Source organism: Cladophialophora psammophila, assembly GCF_000585535.1.
Source record: "Cladophialophora psammophila CBS 110553 chromosome Unknown aczJe-supercont1.1, whole genome shotgun sequence".
NCBI classification, from domain to species: Eukaryota; Fungi; Ascomycota; class Eurotiomycetes; order Chaetothyriales; family Herpotrichiellaceae; genus Cladophialophora; species Cladophialophora psammophila.
In genome coordinates, this window is record NW_006912922.1 from 1,524,669 (window position 1) to 1,544,086 (window position 19,418).

General features: G+C 52.1%; 9 protein-coding genes across 9 annotated transcripts; 5 read left to right on the plus strand and 4 right to left on the minus strand.

Moving 5' to 3' along the window:
* Positions 1-705: 705 nt before the first annotated feature.
* Positions 706-1,697, minus strand: A1O5_00539 (uncharacterized protein; the record flags this gene model as incomplete). Its single annotated transcript, XM_007741158.1, has 2 exons — positions 706-1,457; positions 1,526-1,697. 2 exons carry the CDS (start codon positions 1,695-1,697, stop codon positions 706-708), a joined length of 924 nt encoding a protein of 307 aa, XP_007739348.1.
* A 3,039-nt stretch (positions 1,698-4,736) lies between these two features.
* Positions 4,737-5,240, plus strand: A1O5_00540 (uncharacterized protein; the record flags this gene model as incomplete). Its single annotated transcript, XM_007741159.1, has 1 exon — positions 4,737-5,240. One exon carries the CDS (start codon positions 4,737-4,739, stop codon positions 5,238-5,240), a length of 504 nt encoding a protein of 167 aa, XP_007739349.1.
* A 415-nt stretch (positions 5,241-5,655) lies between these two features.
* A1O5_00541 (uncharacterized protein) lies at positions 5,656-7,110 on the minus strand (the record flags this gene model as incomplete). Its single annotated transcript, XM_007741160.1, has 1 exon — positions 5,656-7,110. One exon carries the CDS (start codon positions 7,108-7,110, stop codon positions 5,656-5,658), a length of 1,455 nt encoding a protein of 484 aa, XP_007739350.1.
* Positions 7,111-7,136: 26 nt separating this feature from the next.
* A1O5_00542 (uncharacterized protein) lies at positions 7,137-7,667 on the minus strand (the record flags this gene model as incomplete). The annotated part of the gene is made up of 1 exon (XM_007741161.1): positions 7,137-7,667. The coding sequence occupies one exon, from the start codon at positions 7,665-7,667 to the stop codon at positions 7,137-7,139; it is 531 nt and encodes a 176-aa protein (XP_007739351.1).
* A 999-nt stretch (positions 7,668-8,666) lies between these two features.
* On the plus strand, positions 8,667-9,902 carry A1O5_00543 (uncharacterized protein; the record flags this gene model as incomplete). Its single annotated transcript, XM_007741162.1, has 1 exon — positions 8,667-9,902. One exon carries the CDS (start codon positions 8,667-8,669, stop codon positions 9,900-9,902), a length of 1,236 nt encoding a protein of 411 aa, XP_007739352.1.
* Positions 9,903-12,004: 2,102 nt separating this feature from the next.
* A1O5_00544 (uncharacterized protein) lies at positions 12,005-13,069 on the plus strand (the record flags this gene model as incomplete). The annotated part of the gene is made up of 2 exons (XM_007741163.1): positions 12,005-12,467; positions 12,558-13,069. 2 exons carry the CDS (start codon positions 12,005-12,007, stop codon positions 13,067-13,069), a joined length of 975 nt encoding a protein of 324 aa, XP_007739353.1.
* A 1,054-nt stretch (positions 13,070-14,123) lies between these two features.
* A1O5_00545 (uncharacterized protein) lies at positions 14,124-14,733 on the plus strand (the record flags this gene model as incomplete). The annotated part of the gene is made up of 4 exons (XM_007741164.1): positions 14,124-14,224; positions 14,294-14,449; positions 14,512-14,602; positions 14,641-14,733. The coding sequence occupies 4 exons, from the start codon at positions 14,124-14,126 to the stop codon at positions 14,731-14,733; spliced, it is 441 nt and encodes a 146-aa protein (XP_007739354.1).
* Positions 14,734-15,639: 906 nt separating this feature from the next.
* On the plus strand, positions 15,640-17,412 carry A1O5_00546 (uncharacterized protein; the record flags this gene model as incomplete). Its single annotated transcript, XM_007741165.1, has 1 exon — positions 15,640-17,412. One exon carries the CDS (start codon positions 15,640-15,642, stop codon positions 17,410-17,412), a length of 1,773 nt encoding a protein of 590 aa, XP_007739355.1.
* Positions 17,413-18,090: 678 nt separating this feature from the next.
* On the minus strand, positions 18,091-19,199 carry A1O5_00547 (uncharacterized protein; the record flags this gene model as incomplete). Its single annotated transcript, XM_007741166.1, has 2 exons — positions 18,091-19,041; positions 19,131-19,199. The coding sequence occupies 2 exons, from the start codon at positions 19,197-19,199 to the stop codon at positions 18,091-18,093; spliced, it is 1,020 nt and encodes a 339-aa protein (XP_007739356.1).
* Positions 19,200-19,418: the final 219 nt, after the last annotated feature.

Consider the following 19,418-nt stretch of genomic DNA (forward strand, 5'->3'; position numbering starts at 1 on the left):
GGCACGGCGGGAAGGCTGTATACTACCTCGATCTGTGCCTTGGTGCTTCAGTGCCCTGGACCATTGCAACAACACGCCAGAGCAGTTGTAACTACTACATTCGGAACCAAGTATGTACATATAGTCACGCATGCCTCAAAATTGACATAGCTTCGAAGATAATTTCGTCCGACATTGCCGTACCCACCTGGGGCAAGCTTCATTTTATAACCGTGTTCTGTACCGTGGCGTCCCTCTGTCCTTCTTTCCCACTTACCGAGATCCCGAGTCTCATGACAATTGCCTGTTGGAAGCAATCCCGAACACTTGTACTCACCCAAGTACTGGACTTTGCTTGTAACCTACGCCATCCGAGAAAGACTAAAGTATGGAGATTGCTATCTAGGGAGAGTAAAATTACAACAACCTCAGCCCCTATACATGGTCCTCCGCCGTTGACCCTTGAGTTGGAATCCTGTCCAAAGGGCTCTGTCACACATCTGGCCTTACTTTGAATAGCACGCAAGACATATGCATTTCCCCACCCATCCTGTATCCTTGAGAGTCGCAAATCAATATACAAACGAAAGCTTTAAAAGGACAACCCAGCCTGTACTCCTGCGGTTTTCTCTAGTGTCCCGTTGTCACGACTTGCGTAATGGCGTGTTTTTTTTTCGCTTGTGCATGGTATTTTGCTCTTGAGATTTCATTTGACGTCGCGTCCCCTTATCGCTGAATCTCATGGTGGATGTTGGAGTCAGACGAAGGCGGAGCAGAAACTTTCCTATATCCTTCGTTTTGGTGGCCAGCCGGGATAGGTTGAACCTCCATGCTGTCCGTTGTGTAGGATTTTCTTGGTCGGATCAAGGTGGGGAAGTAGTACAACAGAACGGCCATCACTGCAGCCATGAGGATGGAGTCGAAGACATACAGAGGCGACTCGTGAGAAAGCAAGTACCCGTCACGGCCTCCAGCAGTCTCAATAACGCGAAATATGTTCCGCACTATGATAAGACTACTGACACCATAGAGGGCGAAAAGCATCATCTCCCAGCGGATTTGGGGGCGGAACGATGCCTCAGTGGGTCGTTTGTGAATGCGATTGTGGAAGATAAAGGCGACAAAGACGAACAAGCCGAAGAGAATGATCTGCAGGGCGAGACCCACAAGGATGATGTATCTGCCCAAGTTGATATTGCTTTTATTGGAACTCCCCCCAGACATAATGGCAGCACCGGCCACCTGGACGCAAAAGCAGGCAACATCGCCGGAGACGAAGATGACAGTCAACCGAGAAGGCCGGATTGGAGAGAGTTTGTCCCCGCGGATGGCTCGAACTGTGCGGCCCAGGATCATGTAGATTGTCGCAGCAAAGATAGAGGGGGCCACGAGAATCAAGATTTTTTGGGCGATCTCTGAATTATCGTTGCAGGGGTTGTTATGACCCAGTATTCGTACACCGAAGCCAGAGACTTCGACTATTCAGGTAGGGGAGGTGGTTAGCTAGTGGACCCATTACATCTAATCCAGGAAGGAACGAACTTACAGAGTCCGCCAACAATGAAGGCGGCCATGAACCATTGCTTTCCTCTGATCATTAGGAAGATATGGCCAACAGTCAAAGTACCGAAGACGATGATGAAGATAACGGAAGCCGCTGTCGAAGGAAGATATTCGTATTGGCTCGTCTCGCCATTGGGGCAGGAAATCGCGGTCATTGTGATATCCGCCAGCGAAAAGTTAACGTAAGATGGTAATACAATAAGCAGACCGAGCTGAAGCACAGAGAGTAGATGTGTGAAATGGCAAGAGCGAAATTTGTGTTGAATGTAGAATGGGAGACTTGTGGGCGTTTGTATAATGAAGATTCTCTTCTAGAACTGTGGGCGAGTTTGAGGGTTATATAGATATCAGCAGTCATTAAAGGTCATAACAACATTGGCGTATTCGTAAAAGCGTTCTAGTTTTCATCTATGATGGCTGATGATGCCTCTCCCATTCTCATCGCAGTGGCAGTGCTTGAGTATATTGCGCTGCTGAACACGTAACAGGGACCATACTGAGAAACGAGGCATCCCAGGACGGCGGAACGCGAGCTAACCGTATATTAGCGGATTGCTTGGCGGGCGTTTGAAACCCAGCGGAATGTCTCCTAGGCTTCACTCCTCCTTTGCAAGCTCCATAACTATCAACGCTAAGAGTGCTGAGCAATCTAGGCTCCCATTTAACGGAAATATCAAGCCCATGCATGTTACAAGATTGACTTGGGTAAAAGTATGGTGGAGGCTCTCGGCGCTAATGCAGGTAGGGGGGACCGGTTTCCATTTTCGGTAAGGTCTGTATTTATCACTCCTGCCAAGCTAGCCTTGTGGACCGGTGCAGGAGCCTGCACTGCAAAGACTTCTGACAAGATCATCCCACACCCATCGAGGGAGGACGTGGTAGGTTGTTATGGGAAACTTGGCACTACGTCCAACCTCAGGCACTACCAGTCCATTGACTCTTCAAAGACCTCCACAGTATCAGTACACATTCTAACCAGGAGGAAACAAAAGGAGCCCGAAAATGTAATAGTATTGCTTGCCCCAAAGTTAGGAAGGCTTGACGACCGCATGACCGAAAATATCGCTGAGATGGAACCAAGGAGCGCCTCCCTTGAAACCCGACCTGCTGGGTACGTCGTGGTTGGTGGGTATTGAGGCATATTCGTAGCTTCTACTCATACTCTGGAGGCTCAGCTGATGATGGCCCTCCGTTTTTCATTCCGTTCCCTTTCCAGGAGTATTTGACTGTTTGCCCACTCGAAGGAGTTGTCGAAATTCCTGCGGGTCAGTGGTGTTGTGAAATTTGGCCAATAAATTCCGATGCACTCCGATTTTTTCATACATTGTGACCGGAGTCAAGTCACCGAGGCCCATAAAGACCTGCCTCAGATAGTCCAGACAATGATTGAAGTGGATCTCCGTCGAATGTTCACTCACCGGATCGGGCTCATTCACGCCGTAAATGCGTTTCCGGGGTGAGGTTCAAACAGTGCAGTTGGCGCAGCATCTCGATCTGGATGACATACCGTCCAGCATGGTAGGGTTCCTCATCGGAAAGCGAAGAGAGTCGATACTTTGGGAAGATTCTATTGTGAGTGCCAAAAGTCGATCATACGGTCGCTGTTTTATGATTCTTGGAAACGTTTGGCTGACAACGTTTCCCAGCGGCATTGTGGGATTGCTGGAGAGGAGAATAAGGCGGCAGTTTGGTGCAAGTCTTCTAGGAAGCGCCTACCCTTTTGGAGATTGACGAATTTGCCGCTAAATTTGGAAAGGAACTGTAAAGCTCGCCGGGGTATCAACCAGTATCGTAGATCTTATGAAAGGAGAGCACATCAGGACGGGGTCCCTGTGAGCTCGCATTTTAGCAACGTCGCGATGACCACGCTTTCAACGAGACCCGTCTCAGGGATCTCGAATTGCCGATTGATCAAGTCGACACGACTTGTGTTTTGCTTAGAGATGGCGAAATCTGTGTTGAAAAAGGAGGCATCTTGGCAGCCATCAACAACAATCGCACAGATATCATTTCAAGTATTGGGCAGGTGGCGAAGCTTGGATGAGCTTGACGTGGACTATCTGGATCGTGAAGGCCTCATTTTCTCGAAGCTGTCGGAGGAAATGCTGTGTCAATGGTCAGTGTCCATTTGCTGGAGTAGGAATCTGTACAAAGTCTTCACATGAGAACCGAATCTGACAACCTTTGTCGGAGAGCGACGATGCATTTGCACGGCAATCAGATAGTTCTTTCTTCCCGACTGGGGGCCTTTATGCAAATACATTCGACCGCGATTTGAGATTCGCCTCGAACCCAAAGGCCCCATTCATCCGAGACGAGACCATGAGATGGTAAGGTTGACGGAGCAACTGATGGGGTTCGCGGGAGTTGATTTTCCAAGACGCCCAACCGGCTGTGAAATGAGACGTAAAAGTGTATTGGAACTAGCTATTATTAAATCCATGCGGCCGGGAAGGGTGCTTTTATAGGCATAATTACCAGCGGCTTAGTATATTTCACACGGCAAATGGAGATGTCTCCATGCTTCTGCTAGAAAGTGAGCAATCCAAAGCTGAATGAAGGACTGACCAAAGCGCTGAGACCGTGCTCCTACAACATCAGCGGCGCAGGGAACCGTTTCAAACATAGGAAAGTCCATCAAGCCGCTTCCAAGTATTCTCGTCAAATAAGACTAAGCCTAATAAAGGATGGTTGCTCGGCACATATCTGACCAACCAGATTCGCCGTACGTGGGAGCCAGCCTTGACCAGCCTTGGCCAGCCTTCCTCGACGAAGGGTGAGTTGCGCAGCCTGCCCCACCGAACCCCTGCCCCCCCAGTCCATCTTCCAGCCACTCCAATTGTGCGTCGAGCGGTCTGCTAGACTACCTCGTACGGAATCCTCATTTCTCCAGTGCTCCTTGCCCAAGAACTGTCATCGCTTGCATTTGTAAAGAGATTTGCTGATTGTGCATCTTTCACCGCTTTTGTCGCTGTGTTTCTCTGGGACAACGCACAGTAACGAGAAAGACGAGTTTGCAGACCCAGCGACGGACCAGCTGAATAACTATTACCACTTCAAAGGCGAGACGCTACCGAGGTTTCTGCTGCGACGAACGAACAATCAAGCGCGCATCTTCCGAATAGGAGGACCCCTTATCTGGTCACGTCGACTGGGCCCTCGGATCCTTCCCTGAACGCGAGCAGAACTAAAACATGGGGTTTTGGAATCAGGGCATCCGCTCCCATCGCAGCAACTCTCCATCTCCCTCCCGCCGCTCATACTACGCCTCCCGCCCGTCCTACTCGCGCAGCGCATCCTCCTTCTTCTCCGGCCTGGGCGGTGGCTCCTCGTCACGCGGTAACGGCCATGGCCACTCCTCCCGGGCAAGGCCCCGATCCGGCTTCGTCAATCGAATACGGCGCTTCTTGAGAGAAATATACCACTGGATGCGTCGTCATCCGGTCCGAACATTTGTCCTGGTGATTCTGCCGTTGATCACAGGAGGGGCTCTGAGCAAACTACTCGGAACATTGGGCATTCGACTCCCCGTCGGGTTGCAGAGGATGATGGGCGGACGACAGATGACCCAGACAACCGGAAGGTTCTACGCCCGTGGAGGCGCGAGGGACTTTGATGGTGGTAGCGCCTTGCCCGGCATGGATGGTGGTGGACTGGGCAACAGTATTGGTGCATTAGCAGGTAAGGTGATTCTTTGACGGCTTATGCGGAATGAAACTCACGGAGATCAGGCATAGCTAAGATGTTTATCTAATTGCGACGGCGACACTGAGGTCTACTTGCAATCACCACTCGGATTCGGTATCTCTTTCGTCTGCTTTGAGCGAGCGAAAAATGTTGCATCGCTAAATGGCTGACAGGGGTCATCTAAAGTCGCGGTAATGTCTTGAATAAGGAATTTGCACGAACAATGTATGGGACAAGGACGATTTTTGACAATATCTTCAGCATTAAAAAGCAAGAGGCCATGACAACGAACCTGGACCAACGATTCTTCCTCGCATCTGGGGTCATCCCATGTCGGCACCAGTATGCTCGACAGTAGTAAAAAAAACTATTAACACATGCAGACTCTGTGAATACCGGGGTTCCCAATGCATATGCCCGTGTGTACTATCTCCCTTTTTTACTTTTCCCAGCCATGGTTTTCCCATTACTCCGAGCCCTTTGCGATGATGTCCCTGCGGCTGCACTTCTTGTTTGGATAGCATATTCGCCTCCGGGTCTTTCCCTGACATCGACAACTTCACCTTCCGGGACGTAGTCGCTGCCCTCATCATCGTCATCGTTTTGGTTCTCCGTGTCAGACGGGGCCAGGTAGTTGTAGACCTCTGGTCGTTCATCAGGAAGGAAGAGTTCGTCTTGTAGACGGCGATATTGACCAGCTTGATTCTGTGGAATACCAGGCGGGCCAGACGCAACTCGACGCTGCGGCGAGGCAAAGCGTGGATCAGAAGGGTCAAAGCGCGGTGCTCTCCCAATGCTTGTCTGGTAAGGCAATTGATCCAAGGGAACATTGACCAGGCTGGAGGTCGAGCGAGCGCGAGGTTCCCAGTCGGGCTCGGACGGGTCAGGCCGTGAAGAGCGAGAGGAATTCGAGCTGGGCCTATTGCTGTAGAGAGCGTCTGGGTTGGAGGAATAGCGATGCGAATAATAAGGATGTTGATAAGGATGTTGATAAGGGGGGATCGGCTGCATTTGTTGTTGTCGCAGTGACTGGTTGGAGTTCGTGCGGGAGCCTTGCCGTAGTGGTTCGGCTTGACGAGGACCAGCCACATAGTATCCCTGCGGGTAAGGCAACCTCCGATCGTAGTCTAGATCTGGCGGGGGAAGCGTGTAGCCAGTCACGGAGTTGTCAGCGTTCTCGCGCGCAGAAGTGTTGGACGCGGAACTTCTACCGCGATTGCGACCGTCTACCGCCTTCCCTTTGGTGGGAGAACCGCCGGAAGACTTGCCATTGCTCTTGCCCGACGCCTTGCGGACCTCTACAGGCTTGCGCTTGACGACCGGTGCTTCTTTTTTGCTTCTTGGAGCGGCTTGTGGTGCTGCAGCAGGCGACTGTGGAGGAGTCTGGCTCCGCTCGAGCTCTAAGCGTTTTAAAGCATCAATCTCAGCTCGACTCAACTTGACGTTGGGCTTACCCAAAGCCCGGGCGCGCGCGATCCTCTCCAGAGCTCTCTGCACAAGCATGTCTTCTTTCTCCCTGTAAGCCATCTGCACGTCTGGTCTTCGAATAAGCCCCGAATAAGGGTCATAATCGTCCTCGTCATCCGAAGGAGTCAAATTATGGTCGAATGAATCACCCGAACGCCGTCGGCGGACAACCCCCCGGCCCAAATCTATGCCAGTAAAATGAAGTTCATCTGAACGAAATCTTGATTGACTGTAACCCTGGTCCAACTCGACACCTGGCGGCGAATTGTCATCGTCAGTGTCGAGCTCCTCCACACGAACATCGTAGTCCCACGAGCGTCGTCGTCGTTGTTGTTGTTGTTGTTGTTGTAATTCCCATAATCTGTCGTTGTTCCGCCCCGGTCGTCCCCTTGGTGGTCTTCCCCCAGGGGGCATATCGTATGGAGTTCGCGGCCGACCACCTAGACCGCCTCCTCGGAAAAAGCATTCTCGATTGGTCTATCCATGAGTGAGGCATGACCCAGGATGGTCACACCGGTAGCCCCAATCAGCCACAAGAAAGTTGCAATGGGGGAAGAAATGAAAGCAACAGGGACAGCAATACAGGCCAGGCCGGTGTAGAGCTGGGAGGTTGTAGCTCTGAAGGTACCAAGTTCGAGATCACCTCCCCCCAACTTGCCAATGGCCCACATGCCACCGACGACCAGGATGATGTCAAAAAGAAGCCACAGGTTGGTGAGCAGGCTGTAGATGCTCAGCATGACAAAGACCACGGCATAGTTGCTGGAAAAATAGCTCAAGTTGTAGTTGACTCTCGCTTGCACCTCTCCAAAGTTGTTTGGTTTTGACAATCTTTTCAAGTCGAGAAACTCGGAAATGGGGCGGATGTTTGCAAAGCGGGAGGCGATGGACTGCGATCGAACACTGTTAAAGCGATCCGAGAGGTTAAGGCGGGAAGTCAGGGCTTCGATGGGGATGCTGATTCTAGCCATGTTGGGTATGCGAGAGGGGGTGATTTTCGATAGAGAATAAGGTGGTTGATTACCTTGCAGTTGTCAGTAAGGGAACGTGAATTGCTGGCGACGCAGCACCAAGAAGAGCTGGCGTCCTGCTGTTGGAGCACTTACAAGATTATCTGGAGTGTGGTGGTTTGGTGCCGAAGTGGAAATGAGTGTAATGAAGGAGAGTCGGGGGGAAGAATAAGTGAGACAGAGGTCGTGTATAAGAACAAAGGGATGTAGTGTCCAGGCAGAGAGACGTTTTCTTGTTGCCTGTGGCCCCCTTTGCGGAGATTTGGGATGGAATTCGACGGGGTCGAGAAGAGGATTATTTGGTTGGCGACGCTCGTAACCAGAGATTTTCGAAAGGGGGGAAGGGTGGGAGAAGGGCAAGGGGGAGGGGGCAAAAGGGCAGGCTGGTGGGTGGCTTCAAAGGGAGGGGGGAGGGGGGGGAGTGCGGGTACTCGGTAGGTCACCAGCTGGTGCCAGGCTACCTTGAGGCGTAGTCAGCACAACCTCCAAAGCCACACCAAGGCCACACCCAATTTTGGCAGTGACAGGGGGGAAGTCACCGACTGCGTACCTAGAACAGAGCACCTCAGCAACAACTCTCGTCTGCTTCCACCTCGTCGTCTTCCTCGTGGAATTCCTCGACCTGCCTCCCGCAGGCTCAAGGTCTCGTTACTGCCATCGCTCTCACTTCAGCAGCGAGGCGTAGAGAGCGAGAAGGAAGAAGGAAAAAAAGAGGAGGGCACGTTCCGATATATACACCTTGCAAACTCTTCCTTGGCTGCGATCATACAGTAAGCTACTGCACGTTCGCTGCGGCATCCTCCTCGGAACCTTCGTCAATTGGGCCCACGTATTTGGGCACCATTCCCAGTCACATTCGAATTCCTTGCCTCACTTCATCGCCGGCTTATAAGATTCCCTTGGACAGCGTGTGTCACCAGCACCGGTGATTATTGTCGTGGGGGAGAAGTGTGGGTGAAGATGATGCGACGAATCTTTTTCCTCTTGCTCTTGGTCGCCGTCTGTCTTGCATGGTCCGCGGAAGATTATGAGCTGTTCAAGTTGCATGATGAATTGGAAACAACTGAAGGGCCCGGAGTGACCTTTTACGATGTCCTCGGCGTCTCACCTCAGGCTACGTTCGAACAGATCAGTGCTGCTCTCAAGAAGAAATCCCGCACTCTCCATCCCGACAAAGTGAAACATTCCTTCATAGCCTCACGGTCGACGGCGAGCCCGAAGAAACAAGGCGGCAAGAGAAAGCCTGGGGTACACGTCTCGAAAGGACCATCACAGCGGGAGATTTCACGCGTTGTGAAAGATGCGCAAGAACGCTATTCTCGGCTCACTCTGATTGGAACAATCTTGAGAGGGCCGCTGAGAGAAAGATATGATTTCTTCGAAGGCCACGGTTGGCCCTCCTGGCGTGGAACAGGATACTACTATCAAAGATATCGACCTGGACTGGGTACCGTTTTGCTGGGACTGTTTTTAATTGGCGGCGGAGCCGTTCACTACTTCGTCCTGACCATGAACTACAGAAGACACCGAGACTTCATGGAGAGGTACATCCGATATGCAAAGAAGCAAGCTTGGGGCGATGAGACTGGTATCAGAGGCATTCCAGGTCTCGGCGATCCGGTGGATGTCGCACCTTCGATTGAGGAATCTGAGCCGACGGCAAATTTGAACAGACGGCAGCGGCGAGAACTAGATCGACAAAATAAAAAGGATAAGGCGAGCAAACCTGCTTCCGCTCCTATTCCCAAACCGATGCCTCCCTCAACACCGGATAGACGACGGGTGACTGCAGAGAATGGCAAGATACTGATCGTCGACCCTGAGGGGAATGTGTACTTAGAAGAGGAGGATGAGGACGGAAACATCCAAGAATATCTGCTGGACCTGGATGAGATCCCGAAGCCCACGATTTGGGATACAGCTATCTTACGCCTCCCCATTTGGCTCTATCGCAAATCCGCCGGTTCATTTTTGAAGAGTGCGCAGCCGATTCCTGAACATGAGAGACCTTCGCCAGACAGGGAAGGATCACCACCTGAGCCCACGGGAAAAGTGGTTGTCTCTGAGATGCCGACTGCGCCGGATATGAGCTCGAGTCAAATATCGGATTCTGGGTTTGAACTTGTCGACACCACTGGTCTAGAGAATACCAACGGTACTAATGTCAAAAAGCGCGGCAAGAAAGGGAGGAAGTGAACGCCCTAGAGCTGCGTTGGGATATGGATACCGATGTAGAGGATGTGCGAACATTTTGAGCGAGACCAAACAATAGACAATGAGATAAAATGCGTCAATGTAAACATCAAGTACTGACCCTAACTGCCATTTGTAACTTGTCCCCGTTCCGCCTTGTCTCGGTATTGGTTCCGCCACACTACAGAATTATGTATTCCTGCCTGTCTCAACATCGATTGATTCATTCGCAGATTTAATGTCGTAATCGACCACAGGAGAGGGAAAGCAGGTCTTCCCATTCGCTCAGGCGTACTTAAGTCCTCTGCTGGTCAGTTAGTACTAACCTGGATGACCAGTTGGGAATCCTGACTGTTGATTGTTGTTTTTTTTCTGCATCCGATTTTCGCTCCTACTCACGCACGGTTGTTCAAGATTCCGAATATTCCTCGTCTGCTTACGGCAAATTTGGTAAGCATTTGCGACTTGCAAGGTACTAACCGTGTACTACGCATTCGTGGCACTGGAAAAGTTTTGCGGCCCTGTGGGCCGCTGGGCCACAGCCCTGTCTCCACCAGGTTCACAGCCTTGCATTCTGTAATTGCATGCTTGCTCCCGACGCTGTGGCGCCTCTCGCGCACCAGTCTGGGCGACCCTAGAGTTTTCGTATCTGGCTCTGGCACAGCAACTTCTTGCCTCCCCAAGGATATTATATATACGGAGTACAACCGATGATAAGCGCCGCTCTCGGCCGATGGCCGATGGCGGGAACAGCCTGTTCAGAGTACAAACTGGATCAAACACTGTATGCCAGGTGCATGTCCAAGCTATTGATTTACAACAGAGCCGGCTCAGATTTTACCAGAAAGTCAGGGCGCAGGTCGGAGCATTTCCCAGACGGACATTCGGCACGGGATATCCCACACACGAGCGGCGGCATCAAGAATGTTCCTTTCAAGGATTCATAAGCTGAAGCTCGGTTTTGCAATGCATCCGAGCAATCAGGAGACCGAGGCGTTTTTAAAATGTCTTTGTTCGAGAACTGAGCAGGCGCGCAAGGACGGTCTGTGACCTCGTACTGGTGTTGTGCTCGTAGATCGGAGGGAAAACCACTCGAGGCAGTCCAAATAAGGGTAATCCGGATGCCTGATTGACGCACAAGGTGGCGAAAGAGGCCTACATTCCCGCTGGGCGGATGTACAAAGCAACCCCTGACCGGGCAGCCTTCCGGAGCGCCAAGGCCGCCCCCTGCAGTCCAAAGAAATAATACCATCCTTTTGTCTTCATCTTGACAAGGCTCACCTCTCTGATATACATAAGCCACAGTCGTCTCAAGTCCCACCAAAAGTCGCCTTCGGCATCGCCACCCACCTCGCTCTCCTTGTCCGCGTGATCCCGATCCGCACGCCCTTGGTTCATGCAACCCCCTATTGACCGCATAATCGCTCGCGCTTCAGCATGATATGCAATCTTCCGAGTGTCTGACGACGTCAGCGCACTCTTCTGGGCGTCAACATTTATGCCCCGGTCTCGTGCACTATTTCGAACCATCTAGAGGCTACGCTGGATGCTTTTTAGGGTGTCCGAATTTTTTTTGGTCTGCGATATCGAGACCGAGAGGTAGCCCAATCACGAGGCAGACTGACTCCCTGACCGGCTATACGCAAGTTCTGGACCTCACGGGCTGTATGGATCATTACCGAATCATCTCGCAAGGATTAGGTGTCCGCATATGGGGCCTGCTGCCTTTTTTTCGGCGTTCCAGAGTCCGTATAAAAATGGCAAGAGGGGATGAACCTAGCACCTGCGGCCCTTTACACTTCTTGATCTATCTTCAATTGTACACCGTTGCGCTTTCCGCCTTCGCTGGAGCACATCCGGTATCTTCGCGCACGCTTCTCTTCCTTACAAGTGGCTTTTGCCTGTTCAAAATTTTGGTGACTGGAGGCGCGAGATATCCTGTGATTGACCTGACGTACCAAATACCCGTCCAAGTCTTGTTTCCAGCATTGCGAGGTAGGATATCATGACCCTATAACTAATCAGTCTTTTTCCTTTCGTCTTTTAAGTTGTTGTTTCTCTCTCCTACAGAGCCATCTCTTTCTACTCTGTCAACTCTTTCATACATGTCATCAAATGGTGATCCTCCGCAAGAAGACGCTGCTCGCGGGAGTGAGAGCAGAGATTCCAGCACACGCCGATCCTCCAATATTATCGAGTTTGTCGATAGCCAGAATCCCAATGTCAGAAGTGCCATCCAACGGCATACCGCGTATCATTCAGCGGCACAACGTCGAGAAGCGCGGGCGCGACTTCTTCGGCGGTCCAGCCAGACTCGCTACTTCGAATGGACCCGACGTCCCAGGGGGGACGCAGATGTTGCAACTTCTTCAGCCAGCAGCGCCAGTTCGGTGTCGATTTCGCCGGCACCCTCAATCCCCGGAAGACCGGATCTGCCCAGTCGTACAACCAGTGACGAACAAGAAGCTGGTTCATCTACAAGTGACGCGGCCGCAGACTCCGCGATCGAAATGTTACCATCCGCACCTCAGATAGCCATCTCTGCTGATGACTCGGTACTGGAATTTTGTGAGTTCCTCCTCCAGACATGCTCCAGCACATACGTGACCGGGCAATGCATGCACAGTCGGCATTCTGACACTAACACCCCGACCACAGTACGAGCCACATTCTGCGATCATTATCAATCAAGCGACGTGTTGGAATCGGCGCTGGTATTTATGCTTGAGAACGAAGCTTCTCGACATCTGCTCATTGCCTACGCCTACGCACTGCGGAGGTCGCGCGCACTTGCCGAGGAAAGCCCTCAGGACCAGGTGGAAGCGGAAAGAAATCTCGGTCGAGGTACTAACATTCTTTGGAACCGGCTCCGAACGCCAGGGCATGCCAGTTCTGACGCCAACATCCAGGCTGTGCTCTTGTTGGTGGCGTACACCGCGGATTTCGGGGACCCAAACGAGGTTCGTCTTCATGCCGATGCCTTGAGGACAATGATCGACCAGCGTGGCGGCATTGACACGTTTACCCATAACCTTGCACTCCAGCATCAACTATGGGTGATAGAAGTGTCGCGACGGTTCCATTTGAGCCTGGATTGCGAGCCGAGCTGCCCAGATCCACTTCGGTTTCCCGACGGTCTTCGACTGCGACATGGAGGTGAGGGAGGTTGAGAAACCTGGGGAAGCGATTGTCTGTCAATATGACCAAGGGCGATGTGGAACCGACGATTCAGTGGATCGCTCAACGAAGTTTCCAAGAGTTTCTAGAAAAGTCTTGTTCTAGAACGATACTCTCGTATGACGATTAATAATCTCTGAGTTGTGATATACCTGTACTTTGTACATGATGCTGTGTATATACTTGCCAATACCTGTAAATAATGCATCTAATGATGTTTCGAGACTTGGTCCCTGCAGCGTAGTCTGCCCTACTCTTCCAGATTGAGATGGCTCAATGGACAGGTCTAGAACTGGCTCGGTACTTCGGAAGGTGTTAAAGAACGGATTTAAGTTGGTGCGGCATTAAATAGCGCGTGGGTCTCACTGCCACACCGTAATACCGGAGTCGCGGGGCTGAGATAAGGCGTGCCTCTACCCAGTACAAGTACAAGTATTTCTGAGAGAACCACATGTGCGGACGAGGAAGCAAAGAGATCGTCGAGTGGCAAAAAATTGAGAAATTCCCCGTCACCACCGTCTCCGAGTTCCTTCCAACAATGGCCGAAAATAAAGTGCGTGGAAAAGACATCCACGCACCCAGTACGGTGGGGTCTAAGGTGCGATTTGTGTGGGCACTGTGACTACGGCGACGCAAACGCTCGCCTTGTTCCATCCAGCCCGCAGCTGCCAACAGACTTGGGAATTCCGTGAATTTTGCGTCCGTCTTCCCCACGACTGATCTCATTGTCCATTTCGACATCCTACTGGTACCTGTTCTGTCCACCACCCTCCCCGGCCACCTCACTCCACAACCAGCGCTCACAAGGACAGCTTGTCCTCCAGAATCACACCTCCCACGATCGTGTACCTTGCAATTGCGCTTGATCTGCGCTCTACAATCCGGCTTCTTGCTTTCTTTGCTTGATCCCCGCCCTGTTTAGCCCTGCAAGCTCGACGTCCTCTCCTGCGCACATTGCAATCTCGCCTCTCACGGTTTGTCTAGGTCGCGGCGATCATATCTGGAGCTATCCTTCTTTCTCTTGTGTAGTCAAGATACCTATTCAAAATGTCGGGCGAGGCGTGGTTATACCTGCTCGCCGTCCTGATAAATGCCGTCAATCTCTTCCTGCAGGTCTTCTTCACAATCATGTACAGTGATCTGGAGTGGTAAGCGACAGCTCCCCAAGCCCGGCCTGTCCAGGATATACTCTGCTAATCTGGCCAATTACTGCTCAGTGACTATATCAATCCCATCGACCTCTGCAACCGTCTCAATACCTACATTGTTCCCGAAGCTGCCGTTCACGCCTTCTTGACATTCCTCTTCCTCATCAACGGATATTGGCTGGCGCTACTGTTGAATCTACCACTCCTGGCATTCAATGCAAAAAAGTGGGTGTCCATTCCGACCTAATAGTTTGCACGGTGGGCGGGAACTGATGAGATCATGGTAGGATCATCGAGAACCAGCATCTACTTGACGCCACAGAGATCTTCCGAAAATTGAACGTCCATAAAAAGGCATGTACATACCCGCAGTGGGAGGTGGCACTGCATTACTAATGCCGAGTTCTTCGCAATAGGAATCTTTCATCAAGCTCGGCTTCCATTTGATCATGTTTTTCTTCTATCTTTACAGCATGATTGTCGCCTTGATCAGGGACGAGTCGAACTGACTACGTGGTGAAATATCATATGCGATGAAGCATGGCAGTTACTCCTGATGATGGTCGCCTGCTGCTATGATGCGTCAGCCAATTAGGGAAGCTTTCAGTGCTGGTGAGGAGGATGATTAAATGGAAAACGCGGCGACTGTTGAGGGGACAAAGGGACTTTGACGATTTCCAACGCACCGGGGCTCGCCCGTCTGGGTTGTCAAGTTAGCCAAAGACGACGTGGCGAGTCCACCAGAGGTTCATTCTACTGCACGAAAGGCGGTGCAAGCGGCGACGGCAGTCAGAGAGCAAAGATTCTCACATGGTCAAGATTTGGAAGGACGACATTTCCCAAAACTATGTGGTTGGTTTATCTGTCTGCTACTCGACCTGTACAGCCGAGATATGAGATACGACGAGGCAGAGGAGTTCTGAAATATTTCCGCTGGTGGAGGGTCTATGATAGAGAGAGCAATTTTTTAGCAGGCCCGTTGCAAGCATGATGCGACAATATGCTAATGTCCTGGGTTGCAGAAGCGAGGAAAAGCCACCATTTCCTGTCCTAATGCTCAAATTCTAACCGTCCTAGTTGGCATTACTTCACCTTACAGGCTTTATTGTGTCACATTCAGATGCGCCACCAAACCCCCGCAAGGACCAGTTAAGACGTCTAGAGAAGCATTCAACACTGTTGCTTGATTGTGAAATCGACCGAGTCATCAGGCTGCCATCCTTTATTTGGACACAAGGCCACCGTAGCTATCAAAAAAGGCAGGTATTCCGAGACATGTGCGTCTTGGCCGACGCCATCACGAGGTTCCCCAGCACGCGCCAGTCCCCGAACTTTTTCCCTCGTCTGGATGACTTGAGGACGGAATCTCTTTTGCTTCACTGTGATTTTCGTTGTCAGGGTCAGACTCGGCCAAGATGTCCGCCCTTCTAGGATCAGCATATGACTCGAGCGACGACGACCAGAGCCCCGTGGAACGCCCTTCTCGGCAAAAGCCCGCAATAAACACCGCACCAAACGCATCAACAGAGGTTTGGTCTTTGTTCACCAGACGATGTGCTGGTCAGTCTAACGCGGCGCAGGATGTGTCGCAAATGCAAGTCATGTTGGCGAACCCTTCTAGCAACGCGCTCACTTATAATGTCACCTACGACAACCTTGCCCGCCCCGCCCAGGGTCCAGCAAATCCATTCAAGACTACGGCCGCCAATGCCCTCAAACGGAAGAATGTCCTCACCGGAAATGCAGAGGAGACATCGATGTCGGAAGCCGCATTCAAGACGCAGCACAGGACATATCAGAGCCTAGGGTACACCAAGGATCCCACGATGAACGGTTCATTTGTGGGCGATCAGTCTGCCGTTGCCAAGTACGGCGGCAGAGACGTCGTCCAGTTGCGCCACTCCAAGCAAGAAAGTGCCGCAATTCGGGCGAAGAGGCAGAAAAAGGGAGACAGCAGCATAGTCGATGGTGAAGGCGCATATCTCGGTCCTTGGGCAAAATATCAAAGCGACGATGTTGCTTATGAGCAAGCAGAAGCCGCGGCGGATCAAGAACTTGCCTCAGACGAGGAATGGGTGGAGGAGGGCATCGTACCTACGCCGCTGCCTGCTCCTCCGAAGGAAGCCACTGGATATTCCGACGATTCAAATGCTGCTGAGACGACCGAATTTCACGGCGCTTCAGAATTGGATTACCAAGGACGGACGTACATGCACGTACCTCAAGATCTGGACATCGACCTTCGCAAAGAACCGGGTTCGATACAAAATTACGTGCCGAAGAAGCTTATACACGTCTACAAGTACCACACGAAACCAATCACCTCGTTGCGATTCATCCCGAAATCGTCGCACCTACTACTTTCGTCGTCCGCAGACGCAAAACTCGCTTTGTGGGATGCTCATCACGACCGGACCCTCCTCCGCACGTTTTCGGGCCACAACAAGGCGATCACAGACACCGATTTCCACCCCTCGGGACAATCTTTCTTGTCCGCGTCTTATGACCGGCAGATGAAACTTTGGGACACAGAGACCGGAAAATGTATATCCCGGTTCACCACGGGCAAAACGCCACATACGCTGCGCTTCCACCCCGAGGGCAACGAGTTCATCGCTGGCATGGCCGACAAGAAGATTGTCCAATTTGACATCCGGTCGGGCGAATTGACGCAAGAATACGACCACCATCTCGGCCCCATCAACACACTCACATTTGTCGACGAGGGACGAAGGTTTATCTCCACATCCGACGATAAATCTCTCCGTGCTTGGGAATATGGTATCCCCGTACCTATCAAATTCATTGCGGATCCGTCCATGTACGCGCTCGTGCGCGCCGCGCCTCACCCATCTGGGAAATACGTCGCATTCCAATCTGCCGACAACCAAATCGTCGTGTATGCCGCGGGAGACAAATTCCGACAGAATCGGAAGAAGGGCTTCAGAGGTATGAACACCAGCGGTTACGCTATCGATGTGGCCATATCCCCGGACGGCGGAATCATTGCAAGCGGCGATTCCGGCGGGTATGTGTGTTTCTGGGACTGGAAAACGGGAAAGATGTGGCACAAGATCCAAGCCGGAGGCGAAGGGGCGGGTGCAGTGACGTGTGTGGCATGGCATCAACACGAGAGTAGTAAAGTTGCGACAGGTGGACTGGACGGAATGATCAGATATTGGGATTAATGACCCAAGGCAGCCCAGGCGAGCCATTTCACCCAATCTGGAATACTCACCAAGTTGATCGAGACACCATCAGGCACAGGACAGCTCGGGATTTCGCAGCCGTCACAACGGATGAAGCTGCGTTTAAAGCGGTCTGCAATGCTTGACAAGCATGGCCCCGGCGCCATGTACCGTTCGTGTCGTCGCGCACGGGGAACCGTGGTTGTTCCACAACCCACGAATCCTTGACCTTTCAGAAGAAGGCAGTCCGTACCCCTATCAGAAGCTATGATCAATCGCTCTGTCCCGGGTACGTTTGCAGCGGCATGTCCTCCATTCGCCGATGGCCTCGGGTTAGGCCCGTCGATTTCGATCCACGGCAGCAGTGAGGCAGAGACTGGACTGGATTTCTACGGGCATTGGGGGTCAATGCCTTTCCAATGACATGTTGGCCCGCGCTTCACATCTCCGGTCTGTACGTGGAGAGCCAAGGTGCTGAATGGAGAAGTCTGGAATAGAGTCGGCAGGACAGGACAGGTATGCTTCGCCATACGCGGGAAAGGGACGCCCAGATGGGTGCCAGATATATAGTAGAACAGATGACCTTGTACCGCTGGTCTTACATTGACCCGATGTTCTTGGTGCTCCATGTATTCATACAACTCCACCATGCACCGACACGTCCCTTAAGTTTTCGTGCTACCTTCTCAGAGCATCCAACACACTCGAACCCCCTGACATCGCATACGGCGACTTGCTGCCACTTGACCAATAGTCACTCCACTCTCCGCCCGTCTCGTACAAGGCATGTTGACTCTCCACCTTTTGCCAGTCAACGCGATCCCACCACGCGCCCAAGTACCATTTTTTGCCCAGTAGGCCATAGTCTCTGAGCCATTGATGTTCCCACACATTGACACACAAGATAGGTTGCATATCCAGCGCACCCGAGTAGAGGTTGGCACGTGAAGAGCTGAAATCGCCAAACGAGCCCGCCGTCGAGTTGCCTGTCGAAATGTTTCGTTCTTCCAAGCTCGGCAATCCCAGTCCTCCGCGACCGGAGAGTTGATCCGAGAGCGTACGCCCATCGAAGGTCGCCATGTCCTTATCATCCCGTCTGGGTGCCGCATCGGGGTATGGAGAACCGGCATTGTACGTGGCCAGAATGCGCATGTCGCCCACATTCTTCCCTTTCATCAACCACACGAATCCGTTGCCGAACATGGCGTCCGCGGTCTCGAGCATCTCTTCCCTTAAATTCTCCACACTGCCGAAGCTGGCCTCAATGCTTCTCATGGTGTTGAGCCCCGGTTTGTGGATCGCCGGATCATCCTTCTCGGTCAGGTACTCCCAAAAGAACCGCGTGAATTCGACCATGGCGGCGAGATTGTAGAGATGTGCCCGATCGGAGCGATGGGCGCATTTTGCGTGCAAGTCATAGGTCGAGGAGGACTCGTCTGCCGTTCCTAATACGAGCTCGTTGAGGCGGTCGCATAGGTGTTGGGTGTATTTCATGTAGGTCTCTTGGTAGGTTTCTGCACTCAGGAAGCCGGGGACGCCGTGGCGGGAGAAGAATTCCTGTTTCCCCTGGTTGGCCCAGACGGGGACGGTGTGTTTTCTGCGGATCTGTCTCTTCAGAAAGGAGGAGGGCTGTCATTCAACGAGGAAGAGTTAGTCAATCCAGAGACACACGGAGAGAAGACGGGCGCTTTTGGGGAATCCATCACGGCTGTACATACCGCGGGATTTGATTGCTTGACAAAGGCCCGCAGCAACGACTGCGGCCTCGCCGGAGGTCTTGTGATCATCACTGGGAGGATGGAGCAACGCAGTCTCAGTGCCCGAGAGAATGGAAACGGACTGACAAGCCCTGCGAGCCCAATTGCTCCAAATTTCTGAGACGAACAGACGCAACCACCGAAAAGGGAATAGCTCCCTGCCCAGAGCCTTCAGCCACTCACAGAGCTCTGTCCTCGTGCTGAGCCGCAGTCTTGAAACTCGTCCGCCACCTCCATCTCTCCCATGTA